The sequence below is a fragment of the Rosa chinensis genome, chromosome 6 (assembly GCF_002994745.2).
Source record: "Rosa chinensis cultivar Old Blush chromosome 6, RchiOBHm-V2, whole genome shotgun sequence".
NCBI lineage: Eukaryota > Viridiplantae > Streptophyta > Magnoliopsida > Rosales > Rosaceae > Rosa > Rosa chinensis.
This window is the reverse complement of record NC_037093.1, coordinates 21,722,133-21,744,355: the sequence shown is the minus strand read 5'-3', so window position 1 is coordinate 21,744,355 and position 22,223 is coordinate 21,722,133. Positions and strand designations below refer to the sequence as shown.

The window sequence follows — 22,223 nt, the reverse complement described above, 5'->3', positions numbered from 1 at the left end:
TGATGATCGTTAAGGTATTGAACTTTATTAAATCAATGAACGAACCGAATCTATCCAACCTAAACTGTTCGTGTTCATAAATGTAACGCAGTTATGAATGTCTTAGTGATTATCAATTTGGTTGAAAATTTGCAGAGGTGATCTACTCATATAGTCCTAAAAACCGAACAGTTGAGATGTCGAAAAGTGGGTCTAATAAGTGATCCCTTAAAATAACTAAAAAATGAATTCCTCACTAGAAGGGCTGTGTGTGTGTGTATAATGATTTTTTTAAGTCCAGATCTTAATTTCTACAAATTGTCCTTAGATGAGCAACTTTGTACAATAATCATGTTCACCTATTGTCATTTTCAGTCACTTATGGAGTTGTGCTAAATTGCTATCGAATATAAATCACGTGGTGGATAATATGATAAAATTTAATTATTTTTATCCTAACGAATAATGTGTGATTTGACTTAACTAATTAGTTTACTACTTCACTCATTTTCGTGAATTTTCTTTTCTTTTTTGATAATGATCATCTCAATTATCATTGAAGAATCCGATACCAATAGAGCAATAGTAGAGCAGAAAAGAAAAAGTGAAACATAATTGTATGTAAGATAATACCACTCATTCGACATCAAATATTTACGCCAAGAGTCAATATCGAATCTCACAAACTAAAATCTCGCACCACATTTCTTGAATTAAGGTGTGATTTAGGTGAATACAACTTTATTTTAGCATTTGGGTATCAAAAAAAAAGAAAAAGAAAAAGGTGTGATATGACTTGGCTAATTAATTCGTAATCAAACCAAAACCCCTAGATCAGGCGTAATTAACGACCACGCATATCCTACAATTCCGGCTTTTACTCCACCCTTAGTCTCATACCATCTGAGGTAACAGTCTCCGCATGGACGGTAAAAAGTAAATACACATTTTCACATAGCAGAAACGACATATAATCGGCTACCGACAACGGTCTCATTCTTTCCCAATTAACAAATTAATAATAATCATCAACCCAATTATCCCTACAAATTTTTAATATAAACCAAAAAAAAAAAAAAAAAACAAAAAGTCAAAGAGAGAAAACGGTAAAAACGCCGTAAATTGGAAGCCAGACCAAATCATTACGCAATCCCCGGCAGAGTTAAACCAGTCTGGAATTTACTGCGCACCTACCGCCGGCACATTCCCCGCTCCTGTCTCTAATCTGCCTGCCACGTGTCAGTGGCTGAATCAGCGGGGCCCTCATCTAGCTTGTGAGTCCGAGTCTAAGTATAAGTAGGAGAAATGAAACAGTATTTCACTCTCTTTCTCTCTCTCAAAGTCACCCGTCTCCTACCTGTGATTTTTGTTTATTAATTTATTTTTATTTATTTTTATTATTATTTGGGAAAACAAAGAAGCTTCGGCGATTCTCTCCCAGCTACAGATCCAGCATTATTCACCACCGTCTGGCTTTCCGACGAACCCCAAAAATCGTGAAAGGTTCAGCAATTTTTAACGTTCTGTTTTTGATTTCGATTTCGATTTTGATTTAGGGGCGAGATTTGTAAGGGTTTCTAATGAGAATGCTGCGGTTTTCTCAGGCTGCATTGCTCCGTTGATGCGTGTGATTTGCCGGAATTACTATAATGTCGGGCCCACTCGATCGGTTCGCTAGGCCATGTGAGTCTTCTTCTCTCTCTCTGTCGGTTCGGGGGTTAGGTTTTTTTTTTTTTTTTTGTTGAAATTTAGCTGAATCTGGAATTTCTACTTTGGTTGCTGAGAAAATTCCGACGAAAGATCGAGTCTTTTTCTTTTTCTGAAGAATTTGTTTTGAGCGAATCGACGTTCTTCTGTTATATTTTTCTTCTTCTTACATTTGTTGGTCACCAAAGCCAGCCGTGATAGAGATAGAGAAATGTGTTTTCTAATTATTGATTTTTTTTTTGACTAATTTGGTCAATTTTGAAGTTCTGTAAGGAAAATTGAATTTTCAGAGTGTTTTTTTTCTTTTTTTCTTTTTTGGGTTCTGTTCAATTTTGGTTGTAAATGCAAATGGTCATGTTTATGTATTATGGTTATGGGTACCTCGCTTATTGGTAAATTTCGATTCTTTTGTTCCTGTGCCACAGGTTTTGAAGGGTTTTATGGTAGTGATGAGAAAAGAGAAAGGAAGTCTGATTTTGAGAACTCCGAGGATGAGCGGAGGACTAGAATCGGGACTCTGAAGAAGAAGGCCATAAATGCATCTACTAAATTTAAGCATTCTCTCAAGAAAAAGGGTAGTAGAAGAAAAAGTGATGGCAGAGTCAGCTCTGTTTCTATTGAAGATGTTCGGGATGTTGAAGAGCTACAGGCTGTTGATGCATTTCGACAATCACTAATTTTGGATGAATTGCTGCCGGACAAACACGATGACTATCATATGATGTTGAGGTACTCAGTTTTTTTACTTTGGATTAATATTCATGCATACACATACTGAAGTTGTACATAGTGGGATAGAATATTACATTTGACTTGGGAAACTGTGCTCCCGACTGATACACTCATGCTGCTTTGGATCTGATATTAAATTGTGCTTGTGTGTTGCTAGATCTTGAATATGGTTCTTACTGTCTTGCCTTTAGTATCATAAAGTGTGCTTGTATTAACATGATTTACCCCGAATAGATATAATTTTTCTAACAAGTAATTACTCTCAGGTTCTTGAAAGCAAGGAAATTCGATGTTGAAAAAGCAAAGCATATGTGGGCTGATATGCTTCAATGGAGAAAGGAGTTCGGTTCCGACACTATTATGGAGGTAGCGGCATCTGAACTGTTTGTTTGGTTATTCATTGCCTGATTACTGTGTTTCCACTTTTCATTTACCATGTTAATTCTTCTTTCAGGATTTTGAGTTCAAAGAATTGGATGATGTTCTTAACTATTATCCTCATGGGCATCATGGTGTGGATAAGGAGGGAAGACCAGTTTATATTGAAAGGTTAGGGAAAGTAGATCCCAACAAACTAATGCAAGTTACCACTATGGATCGCTATGTGAAATACCATGTGCAGGAGTTTGAGAAAAGCTTTGCAATAAAGTTTCCGTCTTGTACTATTGCTGCAAAGAGGCACATAGATTCAAGTACTACAATCTTAGATGTTCAAGGCGTGGTATGTATCCTGTAATCGACCATTACTATGAATTGCTGTGCTTATTCGCTGCAACCAGCAACATCTAATTATTCTGTTTGTTTTAATTCTTTTAAGGGCTTCAAGAACTTTACAAAGTCTGCACGAGAACTAATTATGCGGTTGCAGAAGGTTGATGGTGATAACTATCCTGAGGTATAGAATCTTAGTTTTCTTTGGACATCATGTCATGGCTTCGTAGATGGATTAGAAATTAATATATACTTTTTATATGGATTAGAAAATAAATGTTACCTGAACCTTTTATCTGTTCTTAATTGCCACAGACCCTCTGTCAAATGTTCATCATTAATGCTGGTCCTGGGTTTAGGCTTCTGTGGAACACTGTGAAGACTTTTCTTGACCCTAAAACAACATCAAAGATTCATGTATGTACAATTTATTTCCTCCTTGTACTGGAGCTATCATAATTCACACTTTAGGTTAATTGCAATGTAAAGTTATTTACGGTTCCTTTTCCTTTTCATACAACAATGCAGGTTCTTGGAAACAAATACCAAAGCAAATTGCTTGAGATAATTGATGCCAGGTGAGATGGAAGCAGTGTATTTGTGGTACATGATGATATTTTGTGCTTTGTTTATGCACGTGTACACAGACATGTTGGTTACAATGCTCTTTACATTATTGTGCATATACAAAAATTTTGTGAATTTCTGTGATGGTCAATATGCGTGCTATTTTGCAATCTATAACCGTACTTGGCTTAAATCTTATTGAAATTTCTTCAAAATGTGCAGCGAGTTGCCAGAATTTCTGGGTGGAAGCTGTACCTGTGCAGATCAGGGAGGTTGCCTTCGCTCTGATAAGGGGCCCTGGAAAAACCCTGACATCTTGAAGGTTTTATCTCTCCCTCCAGATTATTATTATTATTTTTAATTATTATTTTTTTTTACGGGTTCTTAATCTTGTTTGTTAGAATATATAGTGAAGTTACATTGTTTGTTATTCATATGGGTTGTGTTTGCTGTATATTGCAGATGGTTCTTAGTGGTGAAGCACGGCGTGCAAGGCAGGTTGTTAAAGTCCTAAACAGTGAGGGGAAATTTCTTGCTTATGCTAAGCCACACTATCCAATGGTATAACTATTATAGCTTTCATTAATTTACACATTAAAAACTGAGATTGTGTTTGAATCATAAGTTTTACATTTTTTTTTTTGGGGGTTATGTACTGAAGCAGGTAAAGGGTAGCGATACATCAACTGCTGAGTCGGGATCTGAAGCGGAGGATATTGCATCCCCGAAAGCTTTGAAGAGTTATTCACATCTTCGATTGACTCCTGTTCGAGAAGAGGTAGGTTTAACCTTTTAGTAGGCTTAACATGTGCATTTATGTTATTGACAGTCAAAGACTTATTTGACCAATCAAAGGAAAGAAGAAACTATGTGTACTACTAGTAATTTGGTTCGTCTCTTTGAGAGTTCTACATGAAAAAGGAAAAAGAGGAAAATGGATTGCTTAGGAAGATGACAAATTGTACCTTTTTCCCTGGAGAATTGTGGGCAATTTGATTAAAAGAAATATATAGTTGAGAAAAGGTTATAGGTCAGGATGAGATTCTGACAGTAGAGGCGAGTCAATATCCTTGAAAAAGATATTTTACTGCCCTTTTCTTCTCTCCTATACATGCAGTTGTGGTGAGGAATGGGAAAACATTACTGGGTTTTGAGGGGAATATTTGGATTGGTGGCAATATATTTTATGCCAGGGATAAGTGTCATCTTTGGTTATTTTGCTTGAACTAATTGCGAATTAGGGATGGCAGTGGGGCGGGTTGAGGATGGAGATCACAATACCATCCCCATCCCCTGGGTAATTCTTCACCCCCATCCCTGCCCCAATCCCCAATAAAAATATATTGGGGATTCCCCGTCCCCATCCCCACTGGGGACGAAGTCTCCAAACCCGCCCCAAATCCCCAATAAGAATTTCAAAAATAGAATAATTTTTTTTCTCATATTGCCTTTTTTAAAATCAAAATCTACAACAAGTAAAATTAAAACATGATTAAATTTATAAATCATAATTTGGTGAGTGCAAAAGTTAAACACCATTAAAGTAAAGTAGTAACTAGTAAATGTATATATTTGTGATTTATATTATAAAATATATATATATATATATATATATAAATTAAATATATGTATATATCATTGGGGCGGGTTTGGGGATGGAGATCATAATATCATCCCCGCCCCATCCCCATTCCCCACTTGTCCTTGAATTCTCCCCTCATTTGGGGCGGGTATCCAATGGAGCTCCGCCCCGCTAGGGATTTTTGCCATCCCTATTGCGAATTAAGGGCTCTTCAATAAACGGGGCAAGTTAAGATATTGAAGTATCAAGTTGTAAACTGGAAACTTGATACTGTCTGAATTGATGGTAGTGCACATTTAACAACAGTTTATGCCCATTCTGATGTGCTATAAATGACTTGCAGGCTAAGGTCGTAGGCAAGGCAAGCTGTGCAGGAAGCTTCTCGGGTTATGATGAATATGTTCCTATGGTTGACAAAGCTGTTGATGCTGGTTGGAAAAAGCAAGCTTCTCTGCAAAAATCTCATTCTCCCAAAGGTCAGTAAGTCTAACTTAGTATTTACTGCCTGTATATAACATTTTTGAATTTAATTATATTTGCTATATGCTAAGAACTAGTACAAAGTTAAAGAGAAAATATGAAAGAACGGAAAAAAAACTCTTAATTAGTAAGTGTAGCGTAGTTCATTTAATAATTGAAACTGACTCAGGTGAATGGAGCCTAATAATCTTTTCCAGCTACTAAGAATATTCTTTTACTGCACATATCCTTCTTAGAAATCGGAGTTTTTTTGTAACGTGACTAGCTTCCACTGATGCGCCTTCTCCTTGTTATTTAGCTTGTATAGTTGTATAGTTGCAAGTAAATGCCTATATGCCCTCTGATTCTTATATGTCCTTATTTGATTGAATTGCTATAATCTTGTTGTTTCTCTTTCCTCTTTCTTTTAAACTTTGTGGGTACTTGACAGTTGACACTACAAACCAACAAAATTGATCATATTTTCAATTCAGGAACACTTCCAGTACCTAACATCCCAAAAGATCCAGAAGGAATTCGAGCTCGGATTTTGGTAGCGGTTATGGCCTTCTTGCTGACTTTTCTCACACTCTTCCGCTCAGTTGCTTCCCACATAACTAGGAAGCTTCCTGACACATTGGCTAATAAAGAACAAAATGTTACTGAACCAACTTTTGATGCAACAAACAAGGAAGAGTGCAGTCCTCCTTCACCAAAATCACCATTTGCAGGGGTAGATCTTCTTCCCACTGTACTGAAGAAACTGGCTGAGCTTGAGGAGAAAGTTGATACGCTCCAATCTAAACCATCTGAGATGCCTTATGAGAAGGAGGAATTGCTGAATGCTGCTGTTTGTCGTGTGGATGCCTTGGAAGCAGAGTTAATTGCTACTAAAAAGGTATGGATGCTTTATTTTATTAATGGTAATAGTGTGTTAACACTGAAAGTCAATGGATATCGAACATTTTCCTTATCTGGATGTGAAAATCTGTAAAACTAGGTTGATTGAAGGAATAAAAAAAATACTAGACATAGGAATGGCAATTAACTGATACTAAATTGCATTGGCTAGTCAGTCCTTTGTGTTTCTTTGGAAAAAAAAAAGTCTGCATTTTGCCATTTGGCTAGCATAAGTTTGCTAGTTGAGCTGGTCACATGTGTTTGGTGTCTCATTGTGGATATTCTAAGGTGTGAATAACAAGGGTGAATGTTTCTTGGTTGCATCACTGGACTATTAAAATGATACATATGCTGATGGTCTGTTTCCTTTGGAGCAGGCTCTCCATGAAGCTTTAATGAGGCAAGAAGAGTTGCTGGCTTATATAGACAGGCAAGAAGAAGCCAAATTCCGGGTAGGTTGACTGCGAAGTCTATTATATGTTATTATTTTAAAATCATTTATCATTATCATTACAATTAGTGAATTAAGTCATTATACGTGGTTCATGTGTTTGAAGCATTTTTCTTTTCTTTTCATTTTTTGGCTCTTTGTCATCAGAAAAAGAAGTTTTGCTGGTAAAAGTGTTGCTGAGGAAGAGACTACAAAAGAGAATCTGCGAGGCCTTAAGCTGTTTCTCAAATATGTGATCCCAATACGAATATTTGACTTGACAGTTGACAAACCAACCTTCGATCCTGTAGTAGATATACCATCTGAAATGATGCCCGTGTCTATTGAGAACACATTTGGAAATGTCCGTTTTAGTTTTATCGTAAAGGATGATTTTTGTGCAGTTTGGTTTTTTACTTATAAACTTACACACGGGGAAGGGTATGCTGAAAACAGTAATGGGAGCTCTGATCGTCATTATGAGATCCGCTCTAGAAAAATATTGAAATGTTCATTATGAGCAGAGAAATTATTGACTTATCTGAGAAAACCAAACTGGATTTTCTGGCTGCGTGTGCTATTTCAAAGGAAGAACAATGCCCAGAAATGCTGACCTGACCAGCTTTAAATCAAATAATTCATTCTAATTTTCTAGGCAGCCAATAAACGATTACAATGTTATGGAATTACAGTCTCTATTTCCTGAAAGTCAAGTAAAATTGCCTTGGATTATGACCATAAAAACAAAACAAAGCAATGCAGATTTGTTTTGTTTTATCAATGATTTTCATGGTGTAAAAATCTAACATATTTGGGTATTCAAATTTTTGTTTAGTAAAAACAAAATTAGACATATTAAAAAGGGTTGTGACCACTTACCTAATTTTGGGCAAAAAATTGCCCACTTACTCCACCAAGAGTTTTTTAACCTCGTTTACCCAATCCAACAGTATTTGACAGTATTACCCTCATTTTAATTTATAAATTACACTCATATTTCTCTCTCTCTCTCTCTCTCTCTCTCTCTCTCTCTCTCTCTCTCTCTCTCTCTCTCTCTCTCTCTCTCTCACAGACTCTCTCTCTTCCCTCCTCTCTGCGATTTATTCTCTCTCTCTCCTTCCCCCTCACCGAATTCTTCTCTCACCGGAGACTGACTCCGGCAACGCCGTCATTCCGCCATCCCCGCCGCGCCAAATAAAAGCGCCGCCTCCTCCAAGCAATTTGATCCCCAGCTTGGATCTGTGAAACCCAGTCTAGATCGGATCAGTCCGATCCGATGCGATCCAGGCCGCCACAGATACGACATCGCCCAGCAACCCTCGAACCTGCACCTCCAAGCCATTCCACCGATGAGTACAGCGAGGCAGCAAACCAAACCCAACTACCAACTCGATCTTCCCCTTCCAGCCAGCCACCGTGATCTCATCAACCGGAACAACCATGTCAATCGAGGAACCCGGCCTCGCACCAGACCCACACGTAGTCCACAAGGCCCGTTCGCCAATCCAACACTGATCCCAACCCGATTTGCCCACGCCCCGACAACTCCTCCACGGGCCTCACACTCCGGTGGGTGCCCAGAGCAATTTCTGGGTGCCCATATCACTAGGGGGCAATAAAGCCTTAATCAGCTTCTTGCAATTTCAGACATTGTGATTATCTATTTGGGTCAATTGGATATGTAAACTTGACTTGTATTGATCGGAATTATGTTTATTGGAGGGGAGTAATATAATTATTGGGAGGCAGTAGACACATTATTGGCCCCCAGTAGACTTTGATACGTGGGACCGGGATCACTATAGTGTGGTGTTTTGATAAGTTACATGTTGTTTTCTGTGTATTAAAGTCAAATTATCTGTGAATCCTACAAAAAGGTGCATTTTTGGTGGTCTATTGGGAGGCAGTAGAGACATTGGACTTAGTATTGGGGGGCAATAATATGATTATTGGGAACCAATAATATGATTATAAATTGATCAATTGTGCCTGTAGTGTATTCATTTTGGTTTTGGGAGTTCATACAATTCACTGGACGGCAATAATATGATTTTTAGGAGGCAATAATATGATTACTGGGGGGCAGTAATATGATTACTGGGGGGCAATAATAGCCGGATTCCGGATTCCAGTCATCGGTCGTCGGATTTCGGTTACCGGTACCCGGAATCCGGTCATTGGTCGCCGGAATCCGATCACCGTTCGCCGGAGTCCGGTCACCGGTCGCAGGAGTCCCTTCGCCGGAGACCGTTCCGGCCACTGGTCACCGGAGCACAGCAAGGTGGAAGGTGACTTCTCTCTCTAAGTGAGAAAGAAGGAGAGGGCAAAAAAGTCTCAAAAAAAAGAAAAAAGAATTAATTGGGTAAAGGGGAAATAATCCCTTAGAGTGTTTTGGGTAAATGGGGTTAAAAAACAGTTGGTGGAGCAAGTGGGCAATTTTTAGCCTAAAATCGGGTAAATGATCATTTTCCCTATTAAAAATAGGGTGTGGCTATTGTCATTCTACAATTTTCATTGCTCACTCTACTTGCTTTTTACACCTTACATTTTAATTTCAATTATTATATTTATCTAACCTATTTCTCTTTTCAGAAATATCCTTCTATAACATATCCAATTTAAGAATATTTTTTTTAACAAAAATATCTCATTTAATTTATATCAATAAAAAATTAAAATATATTAAAGTTTCCTAATAAAATCATAATATGATTTATTTCCATTTTTTTTTTCAGTTTTAATGTTCATCTATTTTAATTCATGTTAAAATATTAGTAAGTTAAATCATGTTAAAAGCAAATTCTTGTAAGATGAGAATCGGACGCTCCCCTCTGACCAAGCTACGAAGTCTTTCATTGCTTCCTAAAGTCAGGACATGGCTTCTTTCTGTTGATCTTTCTAAGAAAGTACCCCTATGGGTAGCTTCTTTGTTCCAGGCAACCAAGGCTAAGGTCTCCATTTTTTTTGAAAAGGTAAATATATCTCTGTCTTTACTATTATAAAGCGAGACCATCCTTTTTTTTTTTTTGAGGGCAACGGAAGACTAATCCATTGATCGAAATCATGACGACCTCACTCGGTCAAGCATGAGGGGTACAAACACCCCCCATATTACAATGCGAGCTCATAAGAGTTCTGAAACCAAAAGGAAATCCAAAAAACTAAAATTCAAAAGAAAACTACTAGCCAAAGCAAATAAAGAACAAAACAAAACTGCGAGATCCTACATCATCGAGCACGAGACACTTCCTTGACCGCTTTGACGCCTAAGACCCTACTTGGTGTACATCGCCGCCATCAAGCAAGACACGTCACTCGCCCGAAGATGGAAGGGCTCGTCTCCTACCCGGACTGGGAAACAGGCTTAGCCAGCCCATTAGGCTTCTCAGGCATGCCAACAGAACCACCATCAAAGGGCCCCGACTCCATAGACCCAGAGTCATCCACGGTGGCTGACACCGATGCCGCTTTGACTTTGTTTCGCGAACCCCGAGGCCTACCCTTCTTCTTGTAGACCTTAGGGCCTTGAGACAGCTTCCCACCTACCAAACCTACATCAGAAAACTCGAACCCAATATTTTCCGGTTGCAGGGTTACCGGCGCCAAAGCCAAGCCATGCTTGGCTCGCTTACCATCCGCAGGAGCATCCTCAGCCCTGGGCCGGCGCATCCCCACCACTTGAGTTTGGGTGGAGGTACCCTCAGTACCAGACAACGCAATCGCAGGAAGCTCACGAATCTGTACCGGTTTCTTCTTCGACAAGCCAGGGACCTTGAAAGTAGAGATCAATGGAGAAGAGATGGAGGGCTGAACGTTTGCCCTAAAGACAAGGGCTGGAACGATCGGTCCACCAGCCGTTTGTGATCCCTGCTCCGCCCCAGCATCAGCTGCCAACTCGTCCACCCTAGGGCATCGTTGGCCACCATGATTCAGCATAACACAGGAGTGGCAGCGCCCAAGGAGCCTTTCATACCTGAATCTTAGGGTTAGGACGTCAGAGGGAGAAACCCTAACCCTACGGTCGAGACGCACCAGATCATGGATAGATAGAACAAGCCTAACCCGAGCATCGCCCCTATGCAGCGCCGGACGATCCACCTCCAGCACCTCGCCAATTGTCCCACCAACCAACCGGACGGTAGGTTCTGTCAAAATACCCGGAGGTATGCCATCAAGTGTAACCCAGATCCAAACAAAATCCAACCTCACTGCAGAGAGCTCCGAAAACCCATCGTAGTCATTCAGGAGAATCATGGCACGTTGGAAGCCCCACGGTCCTCCCTTCTTTACTCTAGCAACATCCCTGTCATGGGTGAATGTAAACAGAAAACGGTCACCCCTTGGTTGTACCTCCACGGTTCCAGTCAACCTCCACATAGATCTTACAGCGCTCCGGAATGAATCCAGCATCAGCCCCCTGCAAGTATTGAGCCTTCCTACCAAATAGAAATTCCGAGCCAAAAACTCTTTCCCCTGAACTCAGAGATTCCCCAAATCAACTGGTTCTTCTCCCTCCTTGAGCGACAGTTTAGTCGCAAGTCTGGCAGTCATGGATGCGATCGCTGCAGCCATGAAAGTAAGACGCCGCACAACGTTGTATACTCGAAACCCTAACCCTAGCAGAGCAGAGAGAGAGGAGAGTAAAAGTCGCGGTATAGTTTAGAAGTAGTGAAGCGAGACCATCCTTTTGGTGTCAAAGAACACTAAAATATGGTTTGACTAATATACTCCTGCATAAATGAAATAAAACTCAAAAAATTATTATATTTAAATGGTCTTATTGGAAGTAGATAATGTACACAGTTATCCATGATCATTCAATAATTAAACAGTTATCCCATAAGAGACTTAATCACGTTAAAGTCAATTTCCATGCTAAAAGTTCCATGAGAGAGTTAACCATGTTCAAATCAGTTTCCATGCTTTAGAAGTTCAGAGCAATATACAAACCCATGGTTGCCCATGTTTATATCAACAAAGAAGAGGTGAAGAATAATTATTAAATGGTGAACCATTTGTTTTAGAATTTCTTTTTCAATTCTTTGAACAGTAACTGAGGAGAGATTAGGGCAAACGTATCATGTATTTGGTAAGGCTAACCAATCAATGAACATGCATATGGGGTGTTTTGAGTATTTCATTTTAATAAGTAAAGACACTTTCGAAACACACTTAAATTTTTCTGGCTTTTAATTGGGCAACCTTACCGCCACGTGGTGCGTTTGTCCTATGTAAGAATCTCTCCTAATTGAATCTCTTCTTTAATTTTTCTATGCAGTAATAATTTATACAAATGGTGATTGTCGAGGTGTTTTGTAGAAGAAATGCATTTTAATGTACTTCAGAGAACAAAGGAGTTCGAGGTATTAAGTCATTCAAACTTCATGGTTTTTCATTTTTTTTTTCTCAATAACACGTGCATTGCACTGGTATGAAGCTAGTCTCTACTACTATAAAAGGAAGCCAAAATTTGGTGTCAAATGCTTCACCAAATTTTGATTTGCCATAAATGCCCTTTACAATAAAAAAAGCCTCATAATTTCAAATGATTATTATGATAATCTACAAAAACACAAAAAATATAGAACTGAGGAAATTGGTGAGAATAAAACTTTTACTTTCTCCTCATTTCAACAATAACACGTGCATTGCACGGGTTTGAGGCTAGTTACTATAGAGGGAAGCCAAAATTTAGTGTCAAAGGTTTCACCAAATTTTAATTTGCCATAAATGCCTTTACAATAATATTTTTTTTTAATTTATCATGAATATCATTTGCAATAAAAATAAAAATTCATAATGAAATAATCTCAAAAGGTTATTATGATAATCTATAAAAACACAAAAAAAAAAAAAAAAATTGAGGAATTGAGTATGAGGCTAGCAGTAAACAGGCATCCAATGATTAATAAATTCCAAGATCCCAAGCAAACCAGTCAAAACCTAGGGTTTCGAGGGTTTGAGTTTCAACAACGGTGGCGCCATTTCCGGTCTGCTCCCTTCGGGAGGAGCTGCACTTAACGTCGTCAGCTTCCTCACGTCTTGTTTTGGGGTGAGTTTTCCTTGCTGATAAGAGGAATCTTTATGGTCTTGGGTTGGGAGGCAATCGCCGTTCAGAGTAGAGTCTTTCCGGTCGATGTTGTGAGGTAGGTGGGAGGCCAGATTCGTTTGTCCGGTTGAACTGCAGGACTTGCGCGGTTTGTGGTCGAAGAGACATCAAGGTCAACAAGCATATTGGAGGAACTAGATCCGTCTGGTGCTAGTGTCTTGCTGATTGACAAATAGATGGTGTGGTGGAAGGGCCGACCGCCGGAGCTAACGCCATTGGCTGGGGCGGTGATGGCCAGGTAAAGGATTTGGGCTTCTGGTTCTATAGCTTGGGTTTGGGTTCGAGTCAGCATATTTCAAAGAAAAGTGTGAAGACCAACCTGTTGCAGAGGTTGTTAGCTACTAGATTAAAACTACTAGACAATTGGATGCAAGTCTTGTTTAGGTAGGGGTAAACTCTATAATCTTTTCTAAGATGTTTCAAGTTGTGATTTGTACCACAATTGCATGCCGACAAATTAGACTAGGTGAATGATTTTTCCTTAAGAAGCGATGTTATTCTTGCTTAGTTTGGCTTGCGTTCCATTAGACTTTAATAAGTTTAGTTTGGCTTAGATAGGTTATCCAATTTTTTGAATTTTTATACGTAAGTTCTGTTAAACTCTGACCTGTTTTCATGACTTAATTACTAATAAAATCAACTTCTATTAAAAAAAAAAAAAAAATTGAGGCTAGCAGTAAATTAAAGGAGATGAGTTAGCATAGAAATTGCGTGCATTCTCCATTCTCTCTCGCACAGGACGCAAAGCATAGCCAGATATCAAACCACATCGTCTCCAACGCCACCGGGTATCCTCGTCTCTTCCCTGTGAATCTTTCTTTTTGATTCTGCCGATTTCTTTATCGCTGTCTTGTTTTTGACTCTCTGTGATTTGTTCCGAATTTACAACCACACCAACAAAGCCAAAAATAGCTCTTGGCCATCCCCTTCACATTTTTAAATGAAATTTTATTTTGAGTGTCCTTGTATGAGAGTGAGACTCTCTCTCTCTCCCTGACTATTTATTTGTTTTGGTGTGTGTGAGTGTGTGACCAACCAGCCTCACTTTCTCCGCTCTCAGCCGAAATAAAACTATTCCCAAGTCTTCATCATCAGCTTTCTCATCCCCCTCCTCACCTAACCGTCCTACTCCGTAAGCGCTCTCTCTCTCTCTCTCTCTCGTTGTCTATGAGCATGTCATTTTTTCTGGGCCAGTAGATTCATGTCATATTGGATCTGTTGTATCTCCGAGTTGTTATTAATGTTCGTATGTTCCGTTGTTGGTCGTATCAATCTGGGCTTGACTTTCAAGATCGGGACTCTGTTGTTTTTGTTGCCTGATTTTCTCTGTTTGATTCTGGCATACTCTTGGGAGACAAACACTTATATATTGTTTACTTTTAGCTTTTCAAATGTACTTTGTACCACAAAATTTGTCCAAGTTTTAGTCTTTATACGGTTTTAATTGTAATGATGCATGCTTTGAGTTGAGAATTTGATTCTTGAAAAACCCAAGTTGTATTTGTCTTGGTGTTTTGCTGGGTTCTGATGCTTTTTTAGGTTGGACAATCCTGTTGGTGTTTGCCTTTGTTTGGTCATGTATGGTTAAATAAATTTTTCGACTTTTCTTACCATCGATCTCTTAATCATGTTTGCTGGCTTGTGATGCTTTGGTTGAATGGACAAATCAAATTGGTTTTCATGTGATTAGCTATGGGTAAGTTGTTAGGTTAGTGCCCATGATGAACTACAGCTTCAGAAATGAGTTCAATTTTGGATGTTTCCTACCATCCTTTCTGTTAATGGTGATATAATCCCAAAATTTGGTTAAAGGCTATTTGTTATTTTTTCCCTTGATTTTTCAAATTTTATGACTTTATTAATTGTGCTGTGTCAAATTTTGGTGATAGTGTAAAATTTAGAAGTGTAAATGTAATGTGAGTTTATCAGTAGTTTGATGATGCTTCTGACCAATGAAAGGTACTAGGAAAACAATAGTCAACGATGCCACTTTGTTGGAAACCAAATTATGTAACTTTTATCTGTTAAGTATTTGTTAGCAATTTTCTTTTGGGTGACTTTATTGTTCAATTTTTATGGGCACTACCAGCTAAGCATGGTATTAATATATGGGAGGATCATACAAAGTCAACTGTAGTATTAAGAAATTGATTCATTTGTATGAATTCTTGTTATAGGTATCTTGCAAATTTCAGTGGTAGATTTAGAGTTTTATTTGGGGATCATATGGAGTTAAAAATCATCTGTCTTCTTCCTCTCTCCTTTGCCAGTGAAACTTCTAGTTTTAGAAAACATCTTATGATATAGTATGGATTAAAGTATCTATATGGTTAAACAGAATGGAGCCTCGAGTGAAGAGCAGAGAGCCATGAGCTTGCTTCTTCTCATAGTGCTCCAGACATTTATTGCCTTGGCGTTTCAGAGAGATGGTTTGGGGTTCCATTTTTTCATTAATATTGCATTGGCATACAAGTAAACTTCTGGTCTGTTAGTTGCAAGGACACTTCTTTCAGTTGGACTATTATAGTCATTATCTAAAATTTAAAAGCAGATAGTCCCCTTTTATCTGGTAATACTTTGGTTATGTGAAAGTTTATGCAGCACAATGTTCATGAATATCCGGCCTTTTTAAATCACCGCCTAGCACGGATTAGTCTCTGGGCCTAGAAAGCCTATAAGGATACCGTGTGATCTCGATTAAAAAAAAAAAAAAATTATGCTGTGTGTCATGCTTTCCATCAGTGTTATTGCCAACTCACTTTTGTGTCTTTTTGAAAGAGATAATGCTGATTTTTGATTACTTAGTTCCATTTTGTGCTTTTACTTTGGTTTTTAGTTATTAAATTTGTTGGGATGGTGGTATATGGATTCAGGTCTAAACATGTCAACCATGACAACTGTGAACGTTCCCTCTCAGTGCATGCTCAGAAATGCACCTAAGACTCGATTCACCAGTTCTATCATCAAGTTCTCAGCTCCACTTGGATCTGTGAAGACTCTCTCCAAGTCTTTTGGCTTGAAAGCATCTGCCTCTGCTCGAACATCAATGGCAGTATACAAGGTTAAGCTGATTGGGCCAGACGGTGAGGAGAACGAGTTTGACGCTCCAGATGACTCTTACATCTTGGATTCGGCTGAGAACGCAGGAGTTGAGCTGCCCTATTCTTGCAGGGCTGGGGCATGCTCCACCTGTGCAGGAAAGATGGTAGCAGGTGCAGTGGACCAGTCGGATGGTTCCTTCCTTGATGACAACCAAATGAAGGAGGGTTATGTGCTGACCTGTGTCTCGTATCCAACTTCAGACTGTGTCATCCACACTCACAAGGAAAGTGAACTGTATTAGGTGCTTTATTGTTGCAATTGAGTTTTATTATGAAATCTTGGTTGGTGGTTTCTAGGATTGTTATAGATCTCATGTTGTTTTAAGGTTCTCATGGACCTTGTTCTGTTTTATGGTGTTTGTTGTGGAATTCAGTATTCAGTCTCAGTTTAAATATAATGTTACTGCCTCGATTTCAGTAGATTGCTCCCACGTACTTAACAGATTTAGAGATGAACTTGATAGTAATCCTACTAAGGATCCTAAGAAAAATATTGAAATATTCATAATGAGCAGAGAAATTATTCACTTATCTGAGAAAACCAAATTGGATTTTCTGACTGCGTGGGCTATTTCAAAGGATGGACAATGCCCAGAAATGTTGACCTGAGCAGCTTAAAACAAATAAGTCATTCCAACTTTCTAAGCAGCCAATAAAGATTACAATGTTATGGATTACAAAGTCTCTATTTCCTGAAAGCCAAGTCAAATGCTTCAGTCCATGACTTGAGTCTTGGATTGATATTATGACCATAAAAACAAACAAAACAATGCAGATTTGTTTTGTTTTCTCAATGATTTTTATGGTGTAAAAGCTAACATATTTTGGTATTTAACCCTGAATATGATATTTTCATACAGTTTTCAGTCATTTTATCTTCTTTTCAGTTTGCATCCCTAATCCTTTGCATGCATTATACCAATACGAGAGTAAAACCCTGGAAACCAAAGCGGTGCCCATTTTTAGTTAAAATATACACAAACTCCCAAACAAGGCACACTTGAAAATTAATAATGTACAGAAGCCTTAAGTTACAGTACCAAACTAGCAAACATAGACTGAATTCACAAGCAGCCATGGGGCTGACAATCAAAAACATCGCCACCAGCAGCTAACAATGAATGATCAAGTGTTCATTCAATAGAAGAACTGGAGCTACCACCTTACCATTTAAATGGGTTCTGCAATTACAATCCATAATACAGAAGGTCAAATAATGAACTATCTATGAAAACTTTAACTGGTTCAGCAACTAATATTAACTAATATTAGGGTATTTAGTCACGTACCAATTTCAGTTTCTTCTTCTTTTTCTTCTTATCAAGGTAGGCTATAAGCTCATTCTGTCGGACCAGGGCGTCATCAAGTGCCTGCAAAATCAAAACAAAAAGAAAATGCACATGATTACGGATAGTTTGTCTAAGTTAAGAATTTCCTTATCGGTTTAGTTTCTTTAAATGCAGTCTCCAATGATAGAATTTAAAAATATCACAATGAATACCTTCTTGGTTGCTGAAAGCGCTTGTTCCAAGGCTGTGGCTCGGTTGAGAGCATTGTTCAACATTTCCTCTTTCTCAGGGGGCATGATAGTTGGTTTCGTGCTGAGAACTTTCACTTTCTCCTCCAACTCGGCCATGCGCTTCATCATGTTCATATATGTGTCACTGGAGATGGATGATGCAGGCAACTGCTTGGCTTTCATCCCCATTCCATTGCAGTAAGCAGGGCTTCCATAGAGGGCAGCCTCAGTGAGTTTCCTTGGCATGTCTCGTGTCAATCGGATCATGGTGACAATTCCCATGATGAAGGCCATGATTCCAGAAAGTAAGTAACTGCTTAGTCCTTCAGAAGACTTGCAAGCATTATGCGAGGGGAAGCAATCTGTAGCTTTGCAAGATAAACAAGATAATTTGTCTCGGCCTCTTTTAAACATAGACATTGGTGACCCAATAACGTACATATTTCTATGTTTTTGGTCTGAATATTCGACTATATTAATACCTTGACTGTGGGCAAATTTATCATAATGAACTGGTTTAGGCCAAGTTGCATCCACGGTCTTGTCAACCATTGGCATCAACTTGTCATACTCACAGGCCTTACTGGATTTTTTGGTGAATGAAACCTGCAAAATATGAAGCAAATGAGCACATTATTTGATACAGGCACAGGCAGCATAGAACTGGATGATCTTCATTACTTTTAGAAGGGATTGTAAAACTAAAGTGCGATTCATTTGAAAAAATAAAAAATTAAGGTATAAACAGTCACCCTAATATGAGTTGCAAGATTTAGAGTATGATGCTAAAAGGAGTAAAGAAAAATCGCCGTCAAAGATCTATGTTGCAATAATTAATGCAGATGTGGTGGAAATTCGGTATGCTTACTTGTTTAGGAACATGGGAGAGTTTTGTATGTTCCATTTGAGCTATTTTTGAGTTGAAAGAATCACATGTCTGCATGGGGTAGCATAGGAAAAAGAAAATAAGAAATAAACTAGAACGTGAGGTGTTTGGTCATTTAAACAAAGACAATATAATTTAAACAGAGGAGGCTTTGAACACAGAGAAAGGAAAACTTGAGCTGGTCTGATTACCTTGGAGTAAAACATTTCATCTTCAGAGATTATCTTCTCCTCAATGCCTGATAATGTTCTCCTTGTGCATTTGCCCTCACCATTGTGAACCATCTGGCTCATCGAAAAAACAGGATTTGAAATCTATGAAGGATAGACTCAAGAATAAAATTAAAGATGATGCATTACTAGTAAATTACCTTCATTATATCTGGGTCGTTCCATGGGCCTTTATCGGAACGCATGCAACCACCCTTATCTGCACAAGTACAAGTGCCACCCAAAAACTCTGGCAGCTCACTGATACCGTATAATACAATGTGTTATGAGAGAAAATATCCATGTAATATCAGTAAACACATATATTACTACAAAACGTGAACCAGAAATTTGACATTATTAAGTTTAAGCTGAAACTTGTACAGCCAGATGAAGAAATAGATAAAAAAGAAAAAAGAAAAAAAAGAGAGAGTATATTTCGCATAAAAGGAGTCTCACCTAGCATCAATTATTTCAAGCAACTTGCTCTGGTATTTGTTTCCAAGAACCTGTTTTGTAATAATTAACTTGTTTAGTAGCACTACTGAATCAAAATCTTTAGTTTCGGGTGAGCAAAACAAATGCTTACATTGATTTTTGCAGTGGTCTTGGGATCAAGGAAAGATTTGACAGTGTTCCATAAAAGCCTAAATCCAGAACCAGCATTAATGATGAACATACGGTTCAGGGTCTACAGTAAACAATACATTCAATCAGAGTCGGGAAATAATAGAACTACTTTTACTGCTAGGCAAGCAACCCAACAAGCTATTTATTAAACTTGACATAATACAATTTAATAGTGTACCTCAGGATAATTGTCTCCATCAATCTTCTGAAGGCACTGAATAAGTTCCCTCGCAGATTTATTGAAGTTTTTAAGCCCCTGCACAACAATTAAATGAACTAACTCTTAACAATGATCAAAGCCTTGGATTAATTTGGTATCTTTAATTGATTTGAGCCTTATATTAAAAGAAAACGTATGTATACACTTACCACTCCTTGTACATCAAGAATAGTGGTGCTCTGATCAATGTGCTTCTTTGCTGCAATGGAACATGCAGGGAATTTATGGACGAAGGTCCTCTCAAACTCCCGTACATGGTATTTTACATAACGGTCCATTGTTGTGACTTGCATCAGCTTGGTTGAATCCACTTGACCAAGTCTCTCAATGTAGACTGGTCTTCCCTCCTTATCAACTCCATGATGGCCTTGGGGATAGTATTTCAAAACCTCATCAATTTCCTTGTATTCAAATTCCTTAACAAAATAACAATGGCAAAATGTTCAGGCACAGAGATCGTAGCAAGCCAAAGTAAAAAATCTCCACTAGATGGCAAGGTTCAAGAGAAGTATTGTGCAATACCTCCATAATAGTGTCAGCACCAAATTCCTTCCTCCACTGAAGCATATCAGTCCACATCTGCTTTGCTTTCTCAATGTCAAATTTCCTGGCCCTTAAAAATCTGAACCATCATACATGAAAATAACAGTTGAGTCATGATTGGATAACGCAAACACAATCATCTGTTAATGCAAATTATGAAATTAGTAACCTTAGCATCAGATGATGATCGTCATGTTTTGAGGGTAATAGTTCTTCCAAGATAAGTGCTTGGCGGAATGCGTCCACTGCCTGTAACTCCTCCGCATTAATGTTGTCCTCAATAGGGACAGACATTACCTTACTGTTCCTTCGACCCTTCTTTGTAAAGGAATGCCTAAACTTGGTGGAGGCATTAATTGCCTTCTGCTTAAGAGACCCAAGCCTTGTTTTCCTTTCCTCCTCGGAGTTTTCTTCAGGGACTGCACATGAAAATGAATCAACTCACAATCACAAGAATTTTTCTTTTTCCTAAGAAAAAGAACTGATTAAGAAAGCATTTCGTCCTAGACATTGGTAAATGAAAATTCAATCAAATTTATAACCATAAATAAATGAGCTAAACAGTTTTACCAGATTAATATCTTTTTCAACGACCAATTCTATGGCATAATCCTTCTCCCAAAACCAAGCAAACTAAAGGGTATTTAGATAAAGCTAAAACATAACTTGAAAGGATTGTTGGTTCCTAACATTAAATTATTTCTTAAACAGAATGAGAAAACTAAGAACTATCCAAATTCCCAATACTTATACGGTTTGGGAACCAACTTGAAAGATCAAACCAAAGAATCCAGTGATTGAAACTAGGCCTGTAATAAAGACACAAATTAACATGGGATTTATTAATGAACTTACCAGGTTTTAGGTGTCGGTCAAGAGTTCCAGACATGGTGTCACACATGATTATTGATCTTGCAAGGTTGCTCTATCAATTAGAGACCGCCAAAGAGGATAGGAGACTCAATTAGTCATATGTGCTCAAACTAGAGCCCTCAGGTGATAAATGTACCTACACCCTTTAACCTTGTTCACCAAAACACAGAATCAGAAAATGAAAACATTTCAAAATGCTCTGAAAGAAAACTAAGCAGCTAGCCAGCTACGGATCAAAAGATTGAGGGAAGAAGAAACTAAAGCAAGAATTGGGTATTGCAGAAAATACCTTTTGACAAGAATGTAGGGCGTATAGAAGAGAAAGTGGTAGGCATATATATCAGACCGAATTAATCTCTGAAATCTGGACGGCCAGAGGGACAACGAGGATGGCATGACTGATTTAGAAAACAAGGACAGACAGGAGTTGAGATTTGGATTTGTTTCCATTGACATGGTCTACAATGAAATGCCTACATTTTGGATTTCTGGTGGTAGAGAAACGAAGTCTGCGAAGTGCAAGCCACTCCGTTCAATCCCCCATTATTTTTTCCCGCACACTATGCTCTGCTAGCCTGCTCTTTCCTTTTCCACGTATTGTAAATTTGTAATAGTATCTACGTATGCGCATTTCATCATTTCTTTATTGAGTAACGGTGTGTTTGGACGAATATCTGAAATGACAAAAAGACAAACATAGGGCCATTAATTTTGACACAATCCAATAACTTGACTCGAAATCCGCATGAAATAAGACGCATTAATCCCTCACAATTATAAACATGAGACATTTGTGGGGTTAAACTACGAAGACACAATTAATAATGGGGCCTTCTCAACAAGCAGATGACTCCCTAAGCCCATTGATCATTTTATTAGAGATTTAAAATTCTAATGAAATGTCAAGTGTTAATGTAGTTGGAATGATGATTTTTATTATGCTTTATAATCATACACAAAAAATTATTGCTAATTCTTGTAAAATCATATCTCATCTTCTCGACAAGAATTCATTTCTTTTTTGAGGTAGGGCCCATATGGTTGCCATTAAGCCTTTACCATTGAT

General features: G+C 38.3%; 3 protein-coding genes across 6 annotated transcripts; 2 read left to right on the top strand and 1 right to left on the bottom strand.

Moving 5' to 3' along the window:
* The first annotated feature begins 1,305 nt into the window (after positions 1-1,305).
* On the top strand, positions 1,306-7,607 carry LOC112172106 (phosphatidylinositol/phosphatidylcholine transfer protein SFH8). Of its 2 annotated transcripts, none has more exons than XM_024309294.2 (15): positions 1,306-1,482; positions 1,584-1,662; positions 2,112-2,415; positions 2,685-2,784; positions 2,873-3,139; positions 3,236-3,313; positions 3,445-3,546; positions 3,658-3,707; positions 3,919-4,018; positions 4,159-4,257; positions 4,361-4,474; positions 5,622-5,754; positions 6,232-6,635; positions 7,015-7,089; positions 7,236-7,607. In XM_024309294.2, the coding sequence occupies exons 2-15, from the start codon at positions 1,629-1,631 to the stop codon at positions 7,254-7,256; spliced, it is 1,881 nt and encodes a 626-aa protein (XP_024165062.1). In that variant the 5' UTR covers positions 1,306-1,482; positions 1,584-1,628; the 3' UTR covers positions 7,257-7,607. The 2 variants fall into 2 exon arrangements, with proteins under 2 accessions (XP_024165062.1, XP_024165061.1); XM_024309293.2 differs by having other exon boundaries at positions 4,358-4,474.
* Positions 7,608-13,906: 6,299 nt separating this feature from the next.
* On the top strand, positions 13,907-16,697 carry LOC112173006 (ferredoxin, root R-B1). 2 transcript variants are annotated; one of them, XM_040509026.1, is made up of 2 exons: positions 13,907-13,964; positions 16,050-16,697. In XM_040509026.1, exon 2 carries the CDS (start codon positions 16,058-16,060, stop codon positions 16,517-16,519), a length of 462 nt encoding a protein of 153 aa, XP_040364960.1. In that variant the 5' UTR covers positions 13,907-13,964; positions 16,050-16,057; the 3' UTR covers positions 16,520-16,697. The 2 variants fall into 2 exon arrangements, with proteins under 2 accessions (XP_040364960.1, XP_024166317.1); XM_024310549.2 differs by lacking the exon at positions 13,907-13,964 and adding an exon at positions 14,153-14,308.
* A 510-nt stretch (positions 16,698-17,207) lies between these two features.
* On the bottom strand, positions 17,208-21,712 carry LOC112173005 (phosphatidylinositol/phosphatidylcholine transfer protein SFH3). 2 transcript variants are annotated; one of them, XM_024310546.2, is made up of 15 exons: positions 21,447-21,712; positions 21,140-21,307; positions 20,454-20,703; positions 20,264-20,363; positions 19,891-20,157; positions 19,700-19,777; positions 19,481-19,582; positions 19,351-19,400; positions 19,053-19,152; positions 18,874-18,966; positions 18,665-18,733; positions 18,279-18,402; positions 17,779-18,164; positions 17,567-17,647; positions 17,208-17,458 (listed from the first exon to the last, which is right to left on the bottom strand). In XM_024310546.2, exons 2-15 carry the CDS (start codon positions 21,183-21,185, stop codon positions 17,441-17,443), a joined length of 1,764 nt encoding a protein of 587 aa, XP_024166314.1. In that variant the 5' UTR covers positions 21,186-21,307; positions 21,447-21,712; the 3' UTR covers positions 17,208-17,440. The 2 variants fall into 2 exon arrangements, with proteins under 2 accessions (XP_024166314.1, XP_024166315.1); XM_024310547.2 differs by having other exon boundaries at positions 17,779-18,158; positions 21,447-21,710.
* Positions 21,713-22,223: the final 511 nt, after the last annotated feature.